The sequence below is a fragment of the Mustelus asterias genome, chromosome 20, assembly GCF_964213995.1.
Source record: "Mustelus asterias chromosome 20, sMusAst1.hap1.1, whole genome shotgun sequence".
In the NCBI taxonomy this organism is placed as follows: domain Eukaryota; kingdom Metazoa; phylum Chordata; class Chondrichthyes; order Carcharhiniformes; family Triakidae; genus Mustelus; species Mustelus asterias.
The window spans coordinates 64,040,341-64,066,601 of record NC_135820.1 but is presented as its reverse complement, the minus strand read 5'-3'; the positions used below and the strand labels follow the sequence as shown (position 1 = coordinate 64,066,601).

The 26,261-nt window shown below is 41.4% G+C and overlaps 1 protein-coding gene across 2 annotated transcripts in view; it reads right to left on the bottom strand.

The window, feature by feature from the left end:
• The window catches only part of rpn2 (ribophorin II), a 45,903-nt gene extending 19,852 nt beyond the window's left edge, over positions 1–26,051 (bottom strand). For both annotated transcript variants that reach the window (XM_078236696.1, XM_078236697.1), the window contains exons 1-12: positions 25,981–26,051; positions 20,884–21,071; positions 19,286–19,381; positions 16,560–16,735; positions 15,323–15,398; positions 11,993–12,127; positions 10,075–10,251; positions 7,448–7,566; positions 5,703–5,808; positions 3,144–3,235; positions 2,882–2,996; positions 539–733 (exon numbers count right to left, since the gene is read on the bottom strand). In XM_078236696.1, coding sequence (XP_078092822.1) covers positions 539–733; positions 2,882–2,996; positions 3,144–3,235; positions 5,703–5,808; positions 7,448–7,566; positions 10,075–10,251; positions 11,993–12,127; positions 15,323–15,398; positions 16,560–16,735; positions 19,286–19,381; positions 20,884–21,071; positions 25,981–25,993 — 1,488 coding nt within the window. In that variant the 5' untranslated portion in view covers positions 25,994–26,051. The remainder of the gene's footprint in view (positions 1–538; positions 734–2,881; positions 2,997–3,143; positions 3,236–5,702; positions 5,809–7,447; positions 7,567–10,074; positions 10,252–11,992; positions 12,128–15,322; positions 15,399–16,559; positions 16,736–19,285; positions 19,382–20,883; positions 21,072–25,980) is intronic.
• Positions 26,052–26,261: the final 210 nt, after the last annotated feature.

Sequence of the window (26,261 nt, the reverse complement as noted above, 5' to 3'; positions counted from 1 at the left end):
ATCGATATAGGAAATGGTATTGTATCAATGGTAGTGCATTCGGTAACCTCTAATGCAAAAGATTTGCTGAGTATAGTAGGCATTAAGCACAAGATCAAAAGGAATGTTCAAAAATGTTAATGGCCACATTTTAGGTTTCACTTCATGTGCAATGGAGAACAAAATTAAAACATGTTCACATGAATAAACAAGGATTTGTTGATAAATAGTGGTAGTTTTGGAAAGCAAACTCCTTTTTTCAGCCAGTTGCAAAACAATTTGGTAACCTCAGCACATAGTAAATTAACCAGATGATGCAAGGTGCATACATTACATTAAGCCCTTACTTGGAACGACTTGACTGTAAACTTAGCAGTATTAGAGTAAACAAAAGTACAGGAATCGCCGACCTTTTACAAGTTTTCTAATCAGTTCAACAAGTCAAAAGAATGAATGTGGATATTTAAAAAAAAACAGCGGAGGAGTCATCTTCATTCGTGTTGCCATTACACACATTGTAGAACATTAAATCATTTTCAATCAGTGAACACAGACTTACCAGGTGCCACAAAATTGGGTTTTCAAGTGTTGCATCTCCAATTATCAAAAACAGGGAATAGGTTCCAGAGACTGAATTAAATTCAGATTTTCTCTCAGCCACATCCAGGTCAAATTTGTACACTTTTTTGCTGTCGGGTTCAGCCACAAATATCACTTCCTGATCAGTCTTCTGATTGTAGAGTCGGACAAAAGTCTAAAACATACAATGGACCTTAGCATTCAACGACGTATGAGTAAAGTATTGAGAAGGTCAACGTTTTACTTGAGATACAACAATCAATCACTGCATAGAAAATGTGGCATTTTGCAAAATTGACCATCACATACTGCACTTACAATCCCACAAATTAAGAGCTCTGCAGCTTGTAGACCTTGCTGCTATGTCAGGAAGTTTTCGATTGTCAATTTTTCAGTACCAGTGTGTTTCTCACTCCAACTTCTGATTTTTTTCTTTGTTTCACCCTTCTGTTCCCTCCCATCATTTAGCTTCTCTTCAATGTCATAGAATCCTACAGTGCAGAAGGAGGCCATTCGGCGCATCAAGACTGCACCGACCACATTCCCACCCAGGTCCTAACCCCATAACCCCACACATTGACCCTAGCTAATAACCCTGACACTAAGGGGCAATTTAGCATGGCCAATCCACCTAACCTGCACATCTTTGGACTGTGGGAGGAAACCAGAGCACCCGGAGGAAACCCACACAGACACGGGGAGGATGTGCAAACTCCACACTGGCAGTGACTCAAGCCGGGAATCGAACCTGGGTCCCTGGCACTGTGAGGCAGCAGTGCTAACCACTGTGCCACCGTGCCGCCCCATGTCAAAATGAAGCATTCATTGTTCAAAATTATTCCTTTATAGTTCAAATACAATTTGGCAAGTGACAATTGAGGGGACCACCATAACAATTTCTGGGATGTTGGGGGAGCGGGGTAGAGATGGATAGTGCTGTTGATGTAGATGTTTGAAGATGATTTTCTTAAATGACAGAGCTAAAGGGGCCACCTAAAGGAGCTAAAGGCGCCTGATCCTAATTATATTTTTATAGCCAAGACGTACAATGACTGGTGAACATCCCCATGAATTTATGCAAAATTCTAGTTTCAACCTTAAACCTGGCAACAAGGCATGGCTGCTCCAGTAGTGCATGCTTCAACAATTCTTTAAAGGATAGCTCAGAGATTCAGACCTGTGCATATTATTAATCCTTTATTCATTAATGGACAGCTCCAGAAATAGTAAGATTCTTAATAAAGTTGGAAAGATATGTTGCTATATTCAGATAAGTTGAAAGGAAAGGAAGCCATGGAATCGACTTTAAATAACCACAGCAACATTTTCTGGATGGAAATCGGAAATAAAAACAGAAAATGCTAGAAATATTCAGATCAGATCATTTGTAGATTGAAAAAGTTAATGATTCAGGTTGACGACTTTCCCACCAGACCATCAGTAATAATGCCATAAACATGTACGGTGTACGTTCGTTTGGCAAAACCATTACTTTCCTTTGGAAATACTAGGCTGAGTTTTCCAGCCCATTACCGACAGGCTAAGAAGAGGGAGGGTTAGTAATAGGGTGGGGAAGATGGCAGGAGGATAGCCTGTTGTCTTTCTGCTGCTACAGCATATTGTGGAGATGCCGGCGTTGGACTGGGGTAAACACAGTAAGAAGTCTAAACAACACCAGGTTAAAGTCCAACAAGTTGGACTTTAACCTGGTGTTGTTAGTCTTCTTACTGTGGCTTCAGCATATTGTCAGAGGTGGATGTTTTGGTGAAACCACTTGTAGTCAAGTAAGGGCTACTTTCTGCCCACATGGGCATTTTGCTCATGTTGGGATGGCCTCCCGGGGGGAGGGTGGGGGCTCTCTCCAATGAGATGTCCTCTGTCTGGAACTGCAACCTCAGCACTGGACACTGCCAGCGGTAGCACTGCTGTGACACTGGCCCTCTCAATGCACTGGCAGTTTGAGGGCAGGACGCCATCCTCAATTGGTTAGCAGCCTATAACTGGCTGCTACCAGCAATGCATTAATTACCCTGCAGTGCAAGATCACCTCCTGCTTTTGGCCCCTGCAGTGAGGCTTTAGGGTCCCCTCAAAAAGTCTAGCCCGTTTTAGATTGTTATTTTAATATTAAAGCTGTACTTTGAAATAAATTTGAACATCCGAACACATTAATTCATGGTCTACTGTGTGTGTGTTTATGTGTCTGTTTGTTATGGTTCTCGAATAGAAAATCTGCAAATCAAAAACCAATGACCCCCCCCTAACAATACATCCTTTTTAAACAACACAAAATAAATAGCTAGCATTAAACTATATAGTACATACCTGGTGTGGAGTAAGCTCAGCTCCCGTGTTCACATCAGTTAATTGGAAAGATAAAGCAAAGTTCTGGTGACTGTCAGCAGCAATAAGTCCCTTGGACTTTGATGGATAAACCACCCTGATGGAGTTAAAATTGAAAACTAAATTTAAAATAACAGCATTCTTAAATAGGTGAATATTTAAAAATTCAGGAACATCAAATTAATTCCGGAAACAACAGCCATAATATTACAGGTATTTCAGCAAATGTAATAGTCTGTTTTACCTGGTGGTCTTTGGTGCAATGCTCTGATCCTTGTCGACGACTGAAAGGTCAACATTAGTGATATCAACTTCAGTGGCAACCTTGACTTTCAGCTAGATTGGAAAGTTAGATGAGTTAGAGGCTTACAAAACACTACTGGTGTAGGACTGAAAAAGTAGCATAGGCATGTAGTTTTAATGACACATCAATACAAAAACTTTATAAAAACGGAATTTTATTAAGGCCTACACTGTTGTGGGTAACAATTTACTAGAGGCTAGCCAGGGTACCAATTTCAACAGCTTTTAAGACAATGAATTGAGGTGACAAACGCTCCCCTCCATTCGGGTTTTGTCACAGCAGATGAATCACTTAAGTTTGGTGACAAGACTAATCCTTAAAAAGTTAGAGGGCATGTAAATTCTCATGGCATGCGGGTTAGAAGATTATTCTAAGCTTATTCATTTTTAAAATGTGCCTGTTATCAAGGGCAAGACTAGAAAGAAAACAGATCAAAATACGGCAAGTGCTCATTACTGAACTGATAAAATATTGGACAGAAATGCTCTGGAGGAACATGGAAACCTGAAATAATATTGTTTAGCAGCCAGATCACCACAGTGTATCCAGCCAGAAATAGAGATACTGATGTTACAGTACTTGGTAACATAGCATAAAGATACCTGTCTGCCACCATTTTAATTCTTTAATTTTCTTTGCATTGGCAAATTATCCAATGGTTACACAGAATGGAATCCAATCATTTCTCCATATTTTATCAAGTTACTCAGTTACGCTCATATCAGCAAGCAATGATAAATGTATCCTATCGGACAGGGTTTCAACTAATCAGTAAAGGTAAAATTAGGAAATTAAGGTAAAGGAATCATAAATTACAGAGCAGGTAACGATAAACTACCCTAAAACCCTGCTTGCAAAATTAATGGCGCAGAGAATTAATAAATTCCATAGCTCTGTTGGGTAGCCCATTTCTCCCCTTGGCCACAACACCATTTTGCAATCTCCAAGTCAAGTGCCAGGAAAGAGAAGTCGTGGTAAATTTGTCATTTAAGTGCATTATGGCACACTAAAGCTTTGGCCTTGCAGATATCCCAGGCTCCAAATATTTGATAGGTATACCAATGAATCTGAACTGTGAGCACTCTGAAAAATACCCAAGTTAAACTCTCAACGACGTTCTTGCATTTATTTTCTGCAGCATTCAGAAAAAGATGAAGTACGATCTTCTCATTCTCACCATCTCCCCAAGTTGCCAAACCTGATTTTATCCAGCATTGAATTTAGAAGTATTTAGAAGGCTTTACAGTACATTAAATCTTCTGATAAAATATCTGTTGTGGCAACATCAATTAACATCTATTATCAAAATTACAGACTCGATTTACTTTGTTTTACATTCCTAAATATAGCGAATAACAAATTTGTAATTGCTTCTAAGATTATTTTCAGCTAGTACATTAACGACCTGGAATTGCCACTGTGGGAATTGATGCCGAAACATTTTTATTTAAATTACTTCCCTGCCAAATTCTGCTGGTTTCCTGAAAAATTATAAGTTGCAAAGCAACCATTTTCTTATACTCACACCAGCCCACAGATGTGAAAGAATCTGCTCCAAAGTGCGAGTGCACATCAAAAACACACTCCGCCTTCAAACAATCCAGAGCAGTACATTTACATCAGTTCATTTAACTGACATCTACTAGGCAATGATTATTCTGTCCTCGTACAAACATCTGCACAAAGAATTGAAATGTCTGAGCTTTCTGAAGCTGTATTGCTGTCTCTTTTTTAATAGCATCCTGAAAACCAAATGTACCATACACCGCTTCAGCTTCTCACTGATCTATTCCACAGTAACTTCATGGCAGTGTCAATGTAAGCCTACTCGTGACACTAATAAATAAACTTTAAACACAAAGCAAATGCTTTGCCTTCTCCCATCTGTGTCTTACGCTTTTTCTAAGTCCCTTATTTGCTGTGCAAGTCTCTTCACTCTTCTTTGTGTTTTGAAATCTCTCTTGGCTTCCAAATACTAATTTATTGAGGTTCTCAACTGCTATTCTTTTTTATTATTTATGGCTTAAGGTACATTGCAATGGGCTGGATTAAAAATAGGTACCTGTATTAGGCAGCGAACTGGCCCAGGAACTGGTGAAACACACTAAGCAGAGAGTGAAGACTAGGGACTCGGGGGGAAAGAGGGAGCAAGAGAAAGAAAACTAAAGCATAAACCAAGGGAGATGAGATTAGTGTACAGGAGGCAGCAGGCATAGCAAGCCAAAGCCAAGGTAGAAAGATTAAATATCTGGAAGTACTCAGAGAAACTATTTCTGGGAGCAAAGAGTGGGTTGGTTGAGACACGAGATTGTTGAAGGAAGGAGACTGTTGAGCTGAGAACAGTACTCAGCCTGGAACAGCCATGGAAATGAAGTTTGGGTCCAGGAACATAACATGCAACAAATTACACTAAATTTATTAAATACTAGCAGATCTGCCTTTTAATATTTATGAATGTGTTTAAAAAATATTCATTGTTACTTATAATGATGCACATACCTCCACATGGTTTCCTATAAATCGGCTATCACCCTCCACATTGACAGAGAAGTCATAATATCCACTTGGTGGCTTTACCTCCATAAAATTTAATTCAAAACTATCACTAATAAAAAAAGGAAAATTATAGTCGTTATTCTTCAATGATCAGCAAATATTTAAAAGCCATTTGTTGTAGGTAAAATGTCAATGACTTCTTTCATTAATTCAAGAAGCACTGGTGTGTGTGCCAAGTTCAATATTTTTGCACTCTGTAACAGGCAATTACCTGAATGAAGAATTAATTCCAATAGAGCAACAAAAACATGTGCGCATGTGCTTAAAATATCTTTTAAAGTACAGTATTTTCTTCCCATCCCATCAGACAGCTTCACCACAACATGCACTATTCCAGAATTAGGATGGGCAGGCAGCCTGATCCTACTCAGTGGTTTAGTGATATTGTCACTGGACTAGTAATCCAGGGTAATGCTCTGGGGGCCTGGATTCGAATCCCACCATGGCAGATGGGGTAATTTTAATCCAATAAACATCTGGAATTAAAAGTCTAATGAAACCATGGTCAATTATTGTTAAAAACCGCTTGGGAAGGAAATCTGCTGTTCTTACCTGGTCTGGCCTACATGTGACTCCAGCAATGTGATTGATTCTTAAATGCTCCCCGAACAGACCTAGCAAGTCACTCAGTTCAAAGGCAATTAGGGATGGGCAATAAATGCTGGCCCAGCCAGCGATACCCACAGTGAGTGAATGAAAAAAAACCCTCAGATGATGTTAATTCATTGTCAAGCTAAACACTGAGGCATATTCCTACATGGAGTTTCCCACAGTGCCATGGTTTCAGTTCAGGAACATGAAGGCAAGAGTTTGCAGATATGAAACTTGTATCCCAATATTTCAGGGCACCAATGTGCTAATGGTACAAATTTTTGAATTCCCCTGTTCAAATATGTTTTTGGAGATCGACCAATTTAAGATCACCCTTTAAAAAAAAACTATTTCCTCCCCCACCCCCACAAGGGTTTTTGCATTTAAGAGGCTAAATAAAGCTTCTGATCAAATCTAACTTTGTTCCAACTTTAAATATCCTAATCATACGGCTTTCCTTTCAAAATGATGACAACTAATAATAGTTTGATTTTCCTCACAAAGAAAGAGACACCATGGTTGAAATTCTCCAGCCATTTGCGCCGGTGACGTTTTATGGTCCTGTTGGCAGCACACCCCACCTGTGGTGACACCAATGGAAAATGCCACTGACAGTGGCGGGACCAGAGAATCCCGCCACCAGCGAATGGCGCGCTGCCTCCTGCCTCTGAGAAACATGTGGCTGGGAACACACACTGAGAATCCCGCACCAGGATTTAAGACAACATGCTAATGATTTTATTCAAGATAACCAATTTTGACATTGAAAACATTCCGGTTAGGTGCAACAAAGGTCAGAAATGGCAAGTTCCCTGTGCTCTGACACAACATTCCTGAACCGTAATAATGAAGCAGTATCTTTTCCCATATTAGTTCAAGTCTTCCACTTTCAGTATCAGCTATGCTTTACTGCCTTGCAAATGAAGAAGGTAGTGCTGTGTCATGGGACTCACATCCAGTATTAGCAGTCAGACTGCCCACAGCCAAAATCATTCCATGCAAGGCCTTGACATTGTGAAATTTGGTATCAACTATTTCATGTGGTCTACAGAGACAAATAAAATTATCAGTATTAACCACAAAAATGTCATTCTTACCCTTCCAAAGCAAAAGATGATTGCTGAAGAACTGTGCTTTTTGTCAAAGCAGACTTGGCATATTCAAGCTGAACATCAGCTGAAGTCAGACTCTGGGACAAAACATTGGTCACACGCAGCTGGAAATAAGTAGGGCAAGGAAAAATTAAGAGCAAAACACTTTGAGATATGTCATTTCATGAAAGATATCTTCAAACAGCAAGACAGCTGAACAAATTGCCACTTATTACAGACAGGAGGTGAATCTCTGTGGTGCATTGTATGCAGTGAACTTGGAATTGTTCTCGGTTCATTCAGCTCGATGCTATGGTTAAAATATTTTTTTGGATTCCCTAACACCTAAAGTACACAGAACCCTGTAAACAAGTTGTTTAAAGTTGCAATAAAAATTTAATTATCACCACTTTCACCCTGACATCCCACTACACACAGGTTTTCTTTGTTCCAATTAAAATTTCACATCATTTACTTTCAAATACCAAAAACAGATGTACATAATAGAAGTTTTTTTTTTCTATTTAAAAAAAACTCATTCCATAAAAGAGCCATCGATTTTGTTTGGTGACCTGAACATGTGTAAAGTGTAATGCTCTCCTACAGTCACAATGCATGGTGTTGAAATTACCAAGCATTTAAATTGAGAGGTCATGCGGCCAGATGGATCCACATCCTATTTAAAATTGAGCAAAATAAACAATTTTACAAAATGTCATTTTTGTTTTCAGATAATTTATTTTCAGTTTTGTGTTTTAAGCATAAAAGATGATTCTTGTCCTTCAAGTACCCACAACGCTATTCAATGACCTGAATCCGGTCCCAAACTGGATACCAGTTCCCACCTAATCACTATGGTGGCTCCAAAATTACACAAGATAGTCAGCTTCTAAGTCAGAATTGATTCTACAAAATTGTTCTCATTCCACGGAGCAATAAAGATTAGATCAATTTTTTTCAGCACATCAGTCATGTTAAAATTATAATTCCTACTGTGATTCGACTTTGGTTTTTATAGAAGTTTATCAAATACTTATAGCAACAATCTTTGTGAATATCTAATATTTTATCTATATGTAGTTATCTAGCATCTACTCATTATGCCGAAATCACACAGACCAATGGAACCCTCAAAAATTCTTTACAAGGTTTCCAATATTAAAATGTCAAGTTAGCTAGCATGACCCCATCAAGGTTTAATGTGATTCTTTTTGCAGCTGTATTTTGAAATATCACGAGTTTCAAGTATCAAATATCACAAGACTGCAAGTCATTTTAAAATCTTTTCAGACAAATGGCTGCCATTTTTCACTTGATAATGATTGTAGACAATCTAATGTTCAAAATATGTGTTTAAACAAAAATCCTAAAAATTATTACTATAGTAAAATTAAAACTAATCCACTGAGGTAGCGTTTGTGCCATTTAATGACTTCTCGACAGTGTTTGCCCAAAGACCTTGAATTCATCTAAAAGCCTGGGATTGAACTCGATATTTTTTGCTCAGATTGGTGATTGCGCAATTAGCGTACATTCGGCTGAATTTAATGGCTATGGCAGTAGTCCTGATGATGTGGTTGTGTGGCTTTTGCTACCAAACAAACCTGCTGGACTTTAACCTGGTGTTGTTAAACTTCTTACAGTAGTCCTGATGCCAGGCCAGAAAGCTGGAGGCAACCCCACTGTGACATTTCCAGGGACCCTGACGTGATTCTATGCCCATCAGGCAATTAATTGTCTGTCGTCATGGCTCCCATCCCTTTAAGAGCAAAGATCCACCTCGATACAGCTGGTCAGCAGCTCTACAGTCCCAGCAGTGCCACTGGGAGTATTGGCTACTGCAATGCGGAGGCAGCCTTGGAACCCAGATAAGTGAGGTCTAGAGAGGCAGGCCCTTAGGTTGGTTTTATTGTGGAGAACAAAGGTGGGGGAAATGCACTTCAGCCAGCTGGCTCTTGCTGCTGGTGGGGCCCTCCATGAGCCACAGGATGCCTGATCAGAAGTGCCCACATCCTTGAACCCTCCAGCTTTAACTGGGCAGCCTCGCAAAATGATGTATTGCCCCCCCCGCCCCATGGTAGCGGAAAGGCAATCACGGGGAGTCGAGGTAATAAGCAGTCCACCTTACCTCCTGATTTTATAGCTCCCCACATTCTGAAATCCAGAATTCTAATTGGTAACAGGTCCAAACTTCTGTTTCGACTATTCAGAATCTTAAATTAAATTAAATTTTACACTGCATAGTATTCCTGTTCTTATAAAATAGCTTACTCGTTCACTTAACATCCCTACAATCAAGCATTTATTATATCTCATTTCCTGACAAGTTAACTTCAAGGAAGTTGGAAGAAATATATTTGCAACAGGCACAGATATATCTAATTTCAAGCCACGAGCAGATATTCCTTCCGCTTCAGGTACATTAATGTAAAAGTCAGCATAGGGCAATAAGATGCAATTCTTGAGATGCTCTGTCATATCAAGTGAAGCCACTGATCCAGAGATGATGTCCAAAGTAGATGCAAATTCCTATTACCTCTAAGAGAAAAAGCTCCTCAGTTTGAACAATTAAGGTACTTTAACAAAAGAGTTGGACGAAGCTAAATCAAAATTGTAGATCTAACATTAGTTACCTTTAGGCTGGGCTTCTTGTGGGAAACAGAGGCAATTCCTTCAGCTACCACGATAATTGGAATGTGATACTGATTATGGGACAAAGCTGCAGCAGCACAGGCAATGCTGAAAGCCTCAGAGAGTGTGGTAAAATGTTTCTTGCTAAATACAGCATTAACAAGCTGAATTACTTGATCCTGAAATTAAAAAGAATTGGAGCTGAAAGTTGGAGATTTACTGACATGCATAAAACCAAAAAATTGATTAACACAATGAGGTGAATTCTCCAGCCTCCCAGCCGCATATTTCTCTGCGGCGGGAGATGGCGCACTGCTCGCTGGTGGTGGGATTCTCTGCTCCTGTTAATGGGATTTCCTATCGATGTTGCTCCACACCGCTTCAAAACTAGCGGTGCCAGTGGGATCAGAGAATCTTGTTGGCGTGAATGGCCGGAAAATCCCCCCCCCCCCCCCACCTCCGAAACCAAATGGCGCCGGTCATTTGGCCCATCATGTCTGTACCGGCTCTCCAAACAAGCACCATGAACTAGTGCCATTCCCCTGCCTTTTCCCCATACCCCTGCACAAGAAGAGGGGAAATGGACACTGAATGAGCCTGCTCTGCCACTCAATACGATCATGGCTGATCTGACGATAGCCTCCCACTGACCTGGATAACTTTTCACCTCGTTTATCAAGAATGCCTTTGTTCATCGAGGGTCTAAGTCCACCCAAACAAATTAAAATAATCTTAGCACTACAGCTCAAGTACCAATGTATGCTCTCTTCCTCCTGTACAAAGAAGGGGGAAATGGACACTAAATGGGCACAAGTTTGAACATATCTGTGGCTAAAATGGTGAATCTACTTAAAACGTTAGCACAACCAAAGTTGAAAAACTGTGCACAGTTTTGGGTTCCAGAGTGGGATTTGAATCTAAGGCCTTATAGTTTGGAGGCCAGAATGCTACGAAGTGCCAAGATCATACTGTGCAGGAAGGACAAATTTACCACAGTTTTGACCAATGTATCATAATCCAGGAGGTAGCATAAATTGGTCTGTAAGCAAATTGAACAGGGATAATATCTCAAGCATGACCATTATCATTCAACGTAGCAAGATCATGGGTCACATTTTTTCCCTTCAACCTGCATATTTTCACTATGATCTTTGTAAATTATTTTCCTACATTACTTGAGTGAAAACATTTATGAAAGAATAAACTGTCGCTCAGCTACACCCAAGTACTTGTCTTGATAAGATGGCTTCAGGCTGCTGCAAAATTCTGGTCCTACTAAAACGACAGGAGGTATGTGTGTTCCTCCTCATGATTAATGTCACTGGAATGATGAGTAAAAGGAACATGGAGGGTGATCTGTCGGGAGGTGGGGGGAAACAGAGCAAGGCTATGAGGGGATATATTAAAAAGCATTCATTTTTATAAAAGCAAAATAATGCAGATGCTGGAATCTGAAATAAACATAGAAAATGCTGGAAAATCTCAGCAGGTCTGACAGCATCTGTGGAGATAGAATAGAGCCACGTCTGGCTGACCCTTCGTCAGAGCTCTGATAAAGGCAAAATAAATCTTACTGCTCTGATGAAGGGTTAGCCAGACTTGAAACGTTGGTTCTATTCTCTCTCTCCACCGATGCTGTCAGACCGGCTGAGATTTTCCAGCATTTTCTGTGTTTCAGTATAAATTTTTTCCACACACGCATACAGATCCCATGTGGAGAGCGTGCAAAATAAAGGTCTAAAAGCCTAGATGTATAAATGCATTCCTCCTGCTAGTGGCACATCAAAATATACAGCATCTTCACAAAATGTATCAGAGGATATTTGAAAATATCATTAAAAAGTCTAAGTGGGATACTTTACAAGTGCACTCAGCATTGGCTCTACAACATGCTGGTTTCTTCAGCTTCACTATACTTACCTCTTTGATAGCTGGCTCCATTCCAGCATGGTCAGACAGCCTATACGCAGCATTCACAAACAAAGCTGTTGTTTCTAATCCTTCTTCAAACTGAAGATAAATACCTCCCAGGTCATCAAGACGGGCAACCAGATCCTAAAACAGAACACACGTATTAAGCTACCAATAAGAATTATTTTTAATTTGTTTTAAACCTGAACCTGATCTATGTTACTGTCCGCACCCAACAGCAGTTTTGCTTTCTCTGATACATCTGGATGAAGTTTAAAATTAAGAAAGTTAAGCTAAAGTTTCAGTAGGAGATCAACTGTTTTAGTGACAAATACAGACCATAAAATTTGAAGAAAAGTCACCTTTCTTCAGAAAAGGTTATGGAGCCATCTCAGTCTCACCCTGCTTTTATGAGGTCTGCCTTTGACCAAGCTCTCACTAGTGGTGGCAAGGTAGCCACTTGCACCAGATTTAACACTCTGGCCTCCTCTCCTAAAGATGAAAGTCTTACCAACTTGAGGAGTTAAAGAGCAGTACTGATGTTGATTATCCTAACCGAGCATGTATGGATTTCACAGGAGGAGGTATGCAAAAGCATGGAGAACAGAAAGAATAACTAGAAACTGCAACAGAATCAATATCTCTCCATCACTGAGGCATCCAGTTAAAAATGACTGAGGTTAACTGTAACAAAAAAAAATTATTTAAGAGTATTTATTTGGGGTTATGGGGATAGAGCCTGGATGGGATTGTTGTTGGTGCAGACTCGATGGGCTGAATGGCCTCCTGTAGGGATTCTATGATTTTTTTTATTCATTCGTGGGACATGGGCGTCGCTGATTGGCCAGCGTTTATTGCCCATCCCTAGTTACCCATGAGAAGGTGGTGGTGAGCCGCCTTCTTGAATCGCTGCAGTCCATGTTCTGTGGGTTGACCCACAATGCCGTTAGGGAGGGAATTCCAGGATTTTGACCCAGCGACTGCGAAGGAACAGCGATATATTTCCAAGTCAGGATGCGGAGTGACTTGGAGGGGAACTTGCAGGTGATGGTGTTCCCGTTTATCTGTTGCCCTTGTCCTTCAAGAGGGAAGTGGCCGTGGGTTCGGAAGGTGCTGTTTAAGGATCTTTGGTGAATTGCTGCAGTGCATCTTGTAGATAGTACACGCTGCTGCTACTGAGCATCGGTGGTGGAGGGATTGGATGTTTGTAGATGTGGTGCCAATCAAGCGGGCTGCTTTGTCCTGGATGGGTGTCAAGCTTCTTGAGTGTTGTTGGAGCTGCACCCATCCAGGCAAGTGGGGAGTATTCGATCCTGACTTGTGCCTTGTAGATGGTGGATAGGCTCTGGGGAGTCAGGAGGTGAGTTACTCGCCGCAGTATTCCAAGCCTCTGGCCTGCTCTTGTAGCCACTGTGCTTACGTGGTGAATCCAGTTGAATTTCTGGTCAATGGTAACCCCAAGGATGTTGACAGTGAGGAATTCAGTGATGGCTACACCATTGAATGTTAAGGGGCAGTGATCAGAGTGTCTCTTATTGGTGATGGTCATTGCCTGGCATTTGTGTGGCGCGAATGTTATTTGCCACTTGTCAGCCCAAGCCTGGATACTGTCCAGATCTTGTTACATTCTAATAGCATTGTATTAGTTCCATCTCGGTATTGAATGATCAAAGGTAAGTTTTACTCATGAAAAAATGTTCTGGCTATATTTTGTTTCAATAATCTTTTGGTTTTCTAAAAATTTATAAACATGTCGTGGAATTTGTTCAAATACCTATTTGATTAGTAGTTACTTTTATATCATTTACTCTGTTAGTTCTTTCAAAGTGGTTAATCTAACTGCCTGCAATTCATGCTCAGTGAGCTAGTTAGGTCAGATAACTCCATGGGCTGAGGGAGCAACAAGAACCAAATCAGAAAACTAATTTCTGAATTGTTTAGGGAAGAGGTTGCTTTTAATTTTTAACTGTAACCAGCCAGCTCATTCGAATAACTGCTGTAAAATATGCTAGTCATTAGTTTTGTAGCCATTTACTAAATTTGATTGGCAATTAACAGCTAAAACAAAGTCTGGTATAGCATTCTTTTGCCATCTTTGGAAAACAAGGGTGATCCAGTGATGGCACTGGATATAACTAGTAAAAGGTTTGTTTGTCAGGCAGCTATCAATTATAGCTTATTACCAGGGCATATGAAAATAGTTTTGTTTTTGTTTGTCCACAGGATGTGGGCTTTGCTGGCAAGAACAGCATTTATTATCCATCCCCAATTCCCCTTGAGAAGGTGATGAGCTGCTTTCTTGAACCACTGCAAGTACTGTGGGTGTACCTACACCACATGGACTGCAGCGGTTCAAGAAGGCAGCTCATCACCATCTTCTCAAGGGATGGACAATAAATGCTGTTCTTGCCAGCTGCAGTCCATGTGGTGTGGGGGAGGTACACCCACAGTGCTGTGGGGGAGGTACACCCACAGTGCTGTTAGGGAGGGAGCTCCAGGACAATGAAGGAATGGTGGCAGAGTTCCAAGTCAGGATGGTGTAGGGTTTGGAGGTGATGGTGTTCCCATGCACCTGCTGCCCCTGTCCTTCAAGATGGTAGAGGTCATGGGCTTGGAAGGTGCTGCTGAAGGAGCCTTGGTGAGTTGATGCAGTGTATCTTGTCGATGAAACACACTGCTGCTATTGTGCATCGGTGGAGGAGTGGATTTTGAAGGTGATAGATTGGGTGTCAATCAAACAAGCTGCTTTGCCCTGGGTGGTGTGGAGTTTCTTTGAGTGTTTTTGGAGCTGTACTCATCCAGGCAAATGGAGAGTATTCCAACACACTCCTGACTTGTGCCTTGTCTATGGTGGACAGACTTGGGGTCAGGAGGTGAGTTATTTACTACTGAATTCCCAGCCTTTGACCTCCCCTTGACATCAGTGTTTATACAGCTGGTCCAGTTAAATTTCTGGTCAATGGTGACTCCCAGGATTTTGATAGTGGGGGATTCAGCAATGGTAATTCCATCGAATGTCATGGAGATATGGTAGGATTGTCTCTTATTTAAGATGGCCGTTGCCTGGTACTTGTGTGGCATAAATGTTACTTGCCATTATCAGCTCAAGCCTGAATGTTGTCCGGGTCTTGCTGCTTTTGTACATGGATTACGTATGGTCACGACTTCAGGCACGACTATTTTATGTTAAAAAACAACTAGAGATTTTTAAAAGCCCAAATCACTAATGTCGAGTGTCACAGCCTTCCGTATGAATTAACAATTTAGTAATTAATCTTATTTACTTCGTGATTTTCCGTCCCAATCCGCCCATACACAGCTTCAAAACAAAGTTTTTACCTCAATCTCCTCCACAATACTTCTTAGATCAGCCTGCTGAGATAGGTAGGAAGCTGCAAGCAATGCATGGATAATTCTGTAAAGAAGAACACCACACTCAGGGATGTCTAATTTTAAGAGGTCCATTCTCCTGTACACGATGTGCTAATTTAAGTTACAGCACAGATTGAATCTATAATAATTTGTATTCAATTTTCACCATGACAAATGTAACTACAAATTTCCATTTACGTATTTGCAATCTCATTCTATCATTGTACATTGTAGAGGTGACAAGAGGCTCTACTTAATGACCCTCCAATCTCAGATCACAAAGTACTGAAAAGAAGAAAACCAGAATAATCAGACTACATTAATGTAATGTGTCTGTAATCATACACTATTTCTGTTTAACAAAAGATAGGCGAAGGTCTGGGATTACAGTCATTTCATTGAGACACTCAGTTTAGAGATTTCAAAATAATTATCTTTTGCACTTTTTATATTATCCATTTGGACAAAATTGCTTTTCCTATCATTCTTCAAACACTTCTGAAGAATTGAATACTTTCCTACTTTTTGAATTCAACCTCTGTGCGGTACTATTAGTTTTGAAGCAGAGTAAAGCACAGCTCCCTCCTCTCTGCCCCAGTGACATCTGCAGTCTCCAGACAGCATTCCCAAGTACAGCAGTGTCCTAAGATTTCTCTTCATGGCCTACTGGGTACCAAGCCTTACGTGCTACATACAAAGTAAATCCATGTATTCATTTATTTTACTGTGCTAGTAACAGATGTGTTCTAATTTTAGACTATCAACCGATAAGGCAACACAGTATAATGAACAGTTGTCAGGTGTACAAAATTCAAGCAGGACAAACCAGTGCTTAAGAAATAAAAGCAAATACAGCTGAAAAGGCTGGGCTTCAGGAATTAGATTGTCGGTGGTCAGGAGCAGATGTTAGCTACTTCTGCCCCTCTTCACTTTAATTCCCACATTTCCCATTCATTATGGTCGCACTGGACAAGACCTCCTTCTGTAATGTTTGGTTGTATAATTGTCGAAAACAATTTTTGTTAAAATACTTAAAAGTTTCTTTGCCAAGTAGTTGAAAACCTAACACCCTGGCTACATAAGTATTTGTGTGATTATCCACGATTGACTGGTAAAGGTACTGATTTATACAGGGGTTCCGGATAAACAGGTCATCTTAAATTTCTAGCATTCACGAATAACAGGGATACAAGCAATGACATACCCCAGTGAACCATCATCTTTAGAGATGTGAGCAGTAAGGGTTCCAAGAACATCCCGAGATACGAGAGGAAGGCCAAAGTTGCTCAAAGCTCCGACTGCATGATAAATCTGGATAATGGAAGAATCATCGCTCACTGCTGCCAACAAGAGATTTCGAGTTTCATTGCTGACTGAAATCTGTGAATACATTTTGAAAACAAATGTAAGTATCTGCTTATTGTGCTTACTGCGCAGTCAGTCATTCATTCAATGCCACATCCTCTTCCTTGTCATGCCATTTAATATACCAACATTTCTTCATGTTTCAGCAGGATACAGAATGAAGGGATTGCAATTTTGGCTAGCCAGAGTTTCACAGCAAAAAAGAGGCCCTTCAGCCCAACGTGCCAGTGCCAGCCATCAATCACCTATCTATTCTAGTCCCATTTTCCAGTACTTGGTTTATAGCCTTGTATGCTATGTTTGAAATGCTCTGACAAATGCCTAAATCCTCTGACGGTTCTTGTCTTTCAGGCAGTGAGTCCCAGATTCCCATCACCCTCTGGGTGAAAAAGCTTTTCTTCAAATCCTCTCTGAATCTCCTGTCCCTTACCTTAAATCTATGACCTCTGGTTATTTTACTCCCCTAAGAGGAAAATATTCTTCCCATCTACCCTATATCCTTCATAATGGTGTGCACCAGAATCACCCTCCTCTGCTCCAAGGAGAACAACCCCAGCCTAACTAGCCTCTCTTCAAACCTGGAATGTTCCAGTCCGGGCAACATCCTGGTGAATGTCCTCGACACTCCATTCTAGTGCAATCACATTCCTTCTATAGTGTGGCTACCAGAATTGAGCACAGTACTTTAGCTATGCCTAACGAGTGTTTTATACAGCTCCATCATAACCTAACTGCTCTTATATTCTATGCCTAGGCTAAAGAATACAAGTATCCCACATGTCTTCTTAACCACCTTATCGACTTGTCCTGCTACCTTCAAGCACCTATGGACATGCACCCCAAGGTCCCTCTGGTTCTTGATTAATCCTTGCCTTTCCAAATGGAGATTAATTCTGCCCCATCAGAATTTTTTTCAATAATTTCCCTACTACTGATGTTAGACACACTGGTCTATAATGCCCTAGTTTTTCCCTACTTCCCTTCTTGAGTAATGGTACCACGTTAGCTGGCCTCCAGTCCTCTGGCACATCACATTACTTCTTACTGACATCACCTTTGGCCAGAGAGGATTTGAAAATTAACGTCAAAGCCCCTGTAATTTTCTCTTTTGCTTCACACAGAAGCCCATGATACATCTCATTTGGGCCTGGGGGTGTATCCACTTTTCAAAGCACTAAAATCCTCCCTCTCAATGCTCATCTGTACAATATCACAGTCCCCTTCCCTGTTTTCTATACCTATATCATCCTTCTCCATAGATGCAAAATTCTCATTCAATATCTCACCTACGTCTTTACAGATGGCCATTTTGGTCCCTAATGGGTCCTACTCTATCCCTGGTTACCCTCTTGCCTTTAATATACTTATAAAATGCTTTGGGATGTTTCCTTTATTTTGCCTGCCAGTGTTTTTCCAAGTTCCCTCTCCTAATTTCTTTTTTGGGTGTCCCCCTACACTTTCTCCTCGAAGATTGTTTTCAGCTCCCTGTATCTGTCATAAGTCTTCCTTTTTTTCCTTATCAAATTTTATATATCCCCGTGACATCCAGGGTTCCCTGAGCTTTTTGCCTTGAAAGGAACATGCTGGCTTTGTACTCTCTCCATTTCCTCTTTACTATTTATTCCTATTGAAATTGGCCCTTCCCTCAATTCAAAAACACTATTTCCGGTCCATGTGCATCACTCCTACTGTACCTCCATTCTGTAATCCACCCTTTGCCAAATTGAACTCATAGGCTGCACTTCAACATAATAATAATATTCATCTGGAGCAATGTCCCACTCATGAAGACTACTACTAATAGTGATTTTTTTTCAGCATCACTATATGGAAGTAGTCCTCTCTGGAATGTGAACCCTGCTGTTCTAACTTTCCTAAGCTATGGAAACAATAATGAAGGCTTCTCAATTAAAGCTGGCAGTGTAAGTCCCACACAATCTGCAGTTCCAAACTATTATCCCTTGCTGGTATGAACATGCAGCTGTCAAAACGAGTATTATCACTTACAACATGCCCCTGACTGGAAGAAATACAGTTTAGGACATCAGCTTTCCTGTACTATTACTTCTTCTGTGCTTTCACATGGGTCCATCAGCAAAATCTTATCCTCATTTCATCACAGTAATTATTACTGATGACCTGCAACTTGTGGGTGTGAATGGGTATGCAGAAAGTGGACTAAATCACACAGAAATTACTTTCTATGCTTTGCACAGCAAAATAAACCATTTCTTCATAGAATCATAGAAACCCTACAGTGCAGGAGGTCGCCATTCGGCACATTGAGTCTGCACCAACAACCCCATGTATTCACCCTGTTAATCCCCCGACACTAAGGGGCAATTTATCATGGCCAATCCACCTAACCCGCACATCTTTAGAATGTGGGAGGAAACCGGAGCACCCGGAGGAAACCCATGCAGACATGGGGAGAACGTGTCACACAGACAGTGACCGGAGGCCGAAATTGAACCCGGATCCCTAGCTCTGTGAACAGTGCTAGCCACTGAGCCACCGTGCTGCCCCGCATTCTTCTTTTTAGAAGTTACTTTCTGCATTGCTTACCACACAATTAGAGAGGGCTTGACTTGCTTCAGCAGCGTAAAAAAGCGAATCAACATCGCTGGAGTCCACTTGCGATTTCAAAAAGTTACAAGCGGCCTGATTTGACAAAAGAAAACAGATTCAGAGGTACATTTTTAACTGCTGGCATAGCTCTTTCCATTTAAGAATCAACAAAGAATAATTTTAATTCGTGACGTGTTTTTAAAAAACGATGGAAACTGAATCCATGCAACATGGCTCTAAAATTGTGTGACTCTACAAATCAGGTATCCAGTTAATTCTCTCAATACTAATCTTTATGTTGATAAGAAAACAAATTAATTATTAAAATGGACAAACCAATTAAAGCAGCACTGTCAACACCATGGAAAAGATACCACAGCTACAAAACTCAGCCAAAAGGAAACTGTTCTTTTCTTCAGGCCGATCAAATTCTTCAAACACAGAACATGCAAACCTCTCATTACATTTGGCACCTTTCATATTTCATCCAGCAAGCGGTCATCATTCTGTACTAGCCACATTTAGGGGGTGGGGAAATCCTTCAGTATGCAAGGTCTTCGGCCCAAAGATTATTTCCAAAGAATCTGAGATGCCTCATGTTTAACTTGAGCTTATATTGTTGTTCCTCCAGGGTCACTTGGTCAAAATATGAAAGCTCTCCACTGAACATTACTGTGGGAGATCTTCACCACGTGGACTTTAATGGTTCAGGAGCACCACTGTCTCAAGGTTAACTTGGGGTAGGCAGTAAATGTTGATCTTGCTAGTGACACTCATGACCCCAGAATAAAGAAATCTTTTTTTCTCCAATTCTTTAAATAGAAGAAGGCATACAATCTGTTTCCTAGCCTCTAACTTCAGCAGCAGTAATGGAGCAGAATAGACACACCCAAAATCAGTGGACGATGGCCGAGTTCTGGCTCGCTATAGAATACCTATTGCAACCATAGGTCTGACCCCTTGTCTCCAGATGATGTAAACATGTTGATAAGGAAGACAATGAGGTGCTTCCGACCTCACATTCATGCAATCATTAAGACCACCTATTTCTATCCCTGCAACATTGCCCAACTTTGCTCATCTCAGCTCAAGTACTGTTGAAAATCTCATTTTTGCCTTTGGTATTGCTAGATTTGATTCACTCCTGTGCTCACTGACCTACACTGGCTCCCAGTCAGGTCAAGTCTTGATCTTTTAATTTTCATTCCGGTCACTCCATGACCTGTCCCTCCTTATCTCAGTCATCTCATCCAGCCCCGCAATGCTCTTTATCTGTACAAATCTAATTCTGGCCTCAAGCATCCTCAATTATAATCATTCCACCAGCACCTTCAGTTGCTTTAGGACCCAAGCTCTGGAATCCTTACCGTACACCTCCCTTTCCTTCCCTAAGACACTCCTTAAAATTTACCTCTTTGATCAAACCTTTGGTCATCTGACAAAATATCTCCTTATGTGGCCCAGTGCCATTTTATTTTATAATGTTCCTGTGAAGTGTCTCAAGATATTTTATGTTAAAATGTTACATCAATATAAGTTGTTGCTGTGTTAGTGAAGTCTAGTTAAGTTATACATTCTCTTGTGAAACTACTCACCTGTTCATCTGCTACTCGATTCCCAAGCTTTTGCAAGCCTACTATGCTGTAATAGGCATTCTCCAAATTAGAATAAGGTTGCTTTAAAGTTTGTGTTAATCTCTCAATATCAGAATTTGACAAATAGTGCTTAAGGGTGATGGCCTGAGTAATGGCCAGCAAGGCCAAGGTGAACAACGTCCCTGTACCTGAAACACAAGAGAAGAATACAGATTAAGTGATAGGTAAAGAGAGATTACACACGCACGTAGTAAGTTCACAAAGTTTTTTTTGTATAATGTTCATTGACTTGAGGTATATTAACAACTCTGGGTTTACCGACTTCAATAAAAATAACACATTGTAAGGGCTTGTTTGACGCCGAGACATCTGCAGGATTTACACCTCAATAGCAGTGAAGAACCACAAATTGAAGACAAATGTCTGGAGTACTGTGGGCAGTTTTGGTCTCCTTATTGAAGAAAGGACATCATTTAATTGGAAGCAGTGCAGAGCAGATTCATGTGACTGATTCCTGGGAAATGGGGGTTCTTTTGTGAGGAAAGGTTGGGCCTGCATCCACTGGAATTCAGAAGAATGAGAGGTCTTATTGAAACATGTAAGATCCTGAGGGGGGGTCGGAGAGTGGATGCTGAAAGGATGCTCCCCTTGAGGAGACGAGAACTAGGGGGCACAGTTTAAAAAAATAAGGGGTCTCCCATTTAAGAAGTTTAACAACACCAGGTTAAAGTCCAACAGGTTTATTTGGTAGCAAAAGCCACACAAGCTCAACCACAAAATCTCCACATCATGTCTCCCATTTAAGACAGAGATGAGAAGACATTTTTTTCTCTCGAGAGTCATGAGTCTGTGGAACTCTCTTTCCTAGACACTGGCAGCGCGAGGATCATGGTATAGATTCTTGACTAACAAGAGTCTCAAAAGTGTATTGAGGGAAGCAGGATAGTGGCGTTGAGGCCATAGTTAAATCAGCCACGATGGTATTGAATGGCAGAGCAGGCTCATGGGGCCGATTACCTACCCCTAATTCTTATGTTGTAATTACAGTACGCCATCCATACGCCAACAGAATTTGAAAAAAAGGACAAAGAAAACTTGACATGTTGCTGAAGTTGATCTTATAGATGGTACACATTGTTGCTACTGAGAGATAGTGGTGAAAAGAGAGAATGTTCCAAGTGGTGGATAGAGGGTGGCCGGGGAAGGAGTTAGGATCTAGCTTTGTCGCAGATGGTGTTGAGCTTTGAGTGTATTTGGAGCTGCGTACACCCAGGCAAATGGAGAGTATTCCATCACGCTCCTGACTTGCGCCTTGTAGATGGTGGACAGGCCTTGGAGAGTCGGGGGGTGAATTACTCATCACAGACTTTCTGGCCTCTGACCTGCTCTTGTAGTCATGATGTGGAGATGCCGGCGTTGGATTGGGCTAGTGGCTTTTGCTACCAAATACACCTGTTGGGCTTTAACCTGGTGTTGTTAGACTTCTTACTGTGCTCTTGTAGTCACAGTATTATACGGCTGGTTTGGTTAATTTCTGGCCAATGGTAACCCCCTGAAATTTGGCGGGGGATTCAGCAATGGTAATGCCGTTAAAACGTTAAGGAGAGATGGTTAGATTCTCTTTTCTTGGAGGTAGTCACTGGCTGGCACTCTTGTGGCACTAAATTACTTGTCATTTATTAAATCTGAATGTTATTCAGGTTGTGCTGCATTCAGGTACGGACCGCTTCAGTGTCTGGGGACTGATGAATGGTACTGCACATTGTGAAATTATCAGCAAATATCCTTCTGACCTTAAGATGGGGGTGGCGTCATTGTTGAAGCAGTAACCAAAAGAGAAAATTACGTTTCGAGTCCAGGTGGCCCTTTGACAAGGACAAAGGGTCAACTGGACTCGAAACGTCAGCTCTTCTCTCTCCTTACAGATGCTGCAGGACCTGCTGAGATTTTCTAGCATTTTCTCTTTTGGTTTCAGATTCCAGCATCTGCAGTAATTTTTAAAAATGTATTATTGTTGAAGCACTGTTGGGCCCAGGACATTATCACAAGGAATTCCTGTAGCCATGTCCTAATGAAAGTCCATCAAATTGGATCATTAACTGTGCTTGTCACCACAGATTCTGATGTGGAGATGCCGGCGTTGGACTGGGGTAAACACAGTAAGAGTTTTAACAACACCAAGTTAAAGTCCAGCAGGTTTATTTGGTAGCAAATGCCATTTGGTAGCAAACCACAGATCCTGCCAGTCCTGAGTATTTCCTGTTTTATTTCAGAATTCTAGCATCCATAGTATTTTGCTCTTGTGCTATTTTAGCCGTGTGGTGAAATGTTTTCTGCTCCTACGACACTGTTTTTCCTTAGTTATTGACACTGTCCATCAGGACAGAAGTGTCTTGAAGTGCAGGTGGTGTTAAATTTTAGAACACTGATTCACGTTGACACTAGTGCAATAGAAAATACACTGCATTATCAAAGGTTACCCATATTCTAACGGGACTCCTTGTTTGTTTGTTCAGTTACAAAAACTCCCACTGCACTTTGCAAAAAGAGTTTTCCTGGTATTTTGGCCCAACAATCCCATCAAATACAAACTACAAATTGATTGGCCATTCCTTTCAGGAACCACAGTTACTTCTGCATCAATGCATTTGAAAAACATCATCTGCAGTGAACCACATTTTGATGTGAAATGTGTAGAAACGTAGTATTAATTTCTCTGTAACAAGAGCTTTTGCAATGAAGATGCATCTTTTAAAGTTTTGCACCAAAGATACAATATTTAGTACAAATTAGATCAGAGATCCAGATCATTCTACTACCAACCAAAATGGTGCAGATCCTTTCAACTCGTATTTATATACAAAGAACAGTACAGCACAGGAACAGGCCCTTCGGCCCACCAGGTCTGTGCTGACAGATGCCTCTCTAATCTAATATTATCTTGCCTTTGAGTGGTCCATATCCTTCTATTCCTTGCCTCGTCATGTATCCATCCAAATGTCTTTCGAATGTTATAGAATATAGCACCTTTAACACAACAAAACACCCCAAAACACTTCACAGAAAGCAAAATTTGACACTGTGCCGCATATGATGATTCGAGTACAAAAAACCCCCCCAGAAAATGCGGGAAAATCTCGCCAGTCTGGCAGCATCTGTGGAGAGAGAACTAGAGTTAACGTTTGAAGTCTGTATGAAGAGCTGCCAGCCTGGCTGAGTTTTCCCAGCATTTTCTGTTTTTATTTCAGTTTTCCAGTATCTGCATTGTTTGGCTTTTATTATGATTAAGTTACCAAAAGCTAAATGTTAAGTGCAGGAAAGAGAATGGGAGACCCCTAGAGAATCCCAGCATATGGCAGAAAGGAATACAAGAGAAACTGGTAGATTGTCAGAATTCTCAAAGATGTGCAGGTTAGGTGGATTGGCCGTACTAAATTGCTCCTTAGTGTCAGAGGGATTAGCAGGGTAAATATGTAGGGGTTACAGGGATAGGGCCTGGGTAGGATTGTTGTCAGTGCAGGTTCAATAGGATGAATGGCCTCCATCTCCACTGTAAGGTTTCTATGAGTGCTCAGGAGCAAGGGTTGATACACCCATAACCTTAGTTTAGAGAACCAAAGGAGAAAATGCTGGAAAATCTCAGCAAGTCTGGCAGCATCTGTAAGGTGAGAAGAGCTGACGTTGAGTCCAGATGACCCTTTGAGATTTTCCAGCATTTTCTCTTTTGGTTTCAGATTCCAGCATCTGCAGTAATTTGCTTTTATTTTTTACTTAGTTTAAAAGGACCCAGATACAAACATCCTCTTCGCAACTGAGAGAATGAGCCAAAAAAATGGAATGGTCTTTCAATTATGCCACCTCACTGTTCCAGTATTTGCATCAACCCGGTCATTGCACAGTGGTTAGCACTGCTGCCCCACAGTGCCAGGGACCCGGGTTCGATTCCCAGTTTGGGTCACTGTCTGTGTAGAGTTTGCACGTTCTCCCAGTGTCTGCGTGGGTTTCCTCCCACATTCTGAAAGATGTGCTGGTTAGTTGCATTGAGTCGAACAGGCACCGGGCTGTGGCGACTAGGGGAATTTCACAGTAACTTCATTGCAGTGTTAACGTAAGCCTTACTTGTGACTAATAAATAAACTTTTCATTAGAACCTGCTCTGGGTCTGCTGGATGGATAATATCAAATAAACCTGTTGGGACTTTAATCTGGTGTTGTTAGACTTCTTACTCTGCTGGATGGGACAGCAACGTTTCTAATGGATGTAGATAAGCAGGCATGAGAGCTGGGGGGAGCGGAAAGAGAGGAGAGAGACTCTGCTCCCCTGAACTGAGGCACAATGTTCCCTGGCACTAAGATAAATCTCTCTGGCTGTCCTGTCTGGAGACAATACACATCTCTAACCTGTGCTTACTGCTCCCTCCACTCACATTGTCTGTATCTTTAAGACCTGGTTGGCTGTAGAGATTCACCTTCTAATCAGTATTCTGTAACTTGATTTTATGTCTCTTTGCACTGTTTGAGAGCACATTTCCACTCCATCTGACGAAGGAGCAGCGCTCCGAAAGCTAATGGCATTTGCTACGAAATAAATCTGTTGGACTTTAACCTGTTAAAACTCTTACTAAGATAAAGTCATGATGTTGTTGGACTGCGGTAAACTGGGTTAACCTGGTGTTGTGAGGCTTCTTACTAAAGGTAGAGCCCAAGATGAGGTGCAATGCCTGATCTTGTCAGCTCGGACCGTGTATGTCATTATCATGGGGACCTTGAATTGGAATTTGGATAAAACAAGGAATGGATTCGGGTCCATTCTGAGCATTTTTGGGCTTTTGTGACTTTAAGGATGGAGTAAAAGAAACAGAGGAATGGTCCTGAGGAAGGCGGCGAACCCTCTGCTCCCCCCCCCCCAAAGCTCGGCCTGTTTGCCCAGCTTGGGGATGGGGGGGGGGAAAGAGAGCCACGTCCGCACTGCTCCCTCAGCCTCTCCCTGTCTCCCCCGCACAGCTCAGCGGGGGCCCCCGGGGCCGGCTGGCTGACTGACTGACCCGCTCTCTCTCCCCTCCACCCCCCGCTCGCTCTCACCCTCGCCCCCATTACCTGCAGCTCCCATTGTCACCCGCTCTCAGGGAGGGAGGGGGGGAAGGAAAGGTCACCCAGCCAGTGGGGGGTTAACTTCCGCTTCCGGGTCTTCGGACCCATCCATTCTAATCTGGGGGGGGGGAGGATGAAATCCAACATTCCCATTTTTATTCCAGCCTGAAATGGTTGTCACTTCCACCAAATCTCTTTTTTTTAAAAATTCAATTTATTTAAAGCCGTTAAGCTTTCTCTTGGTCATGCAGAGCCGCCGAGGGGGGACTTAATCTGTTGCCCTCCCC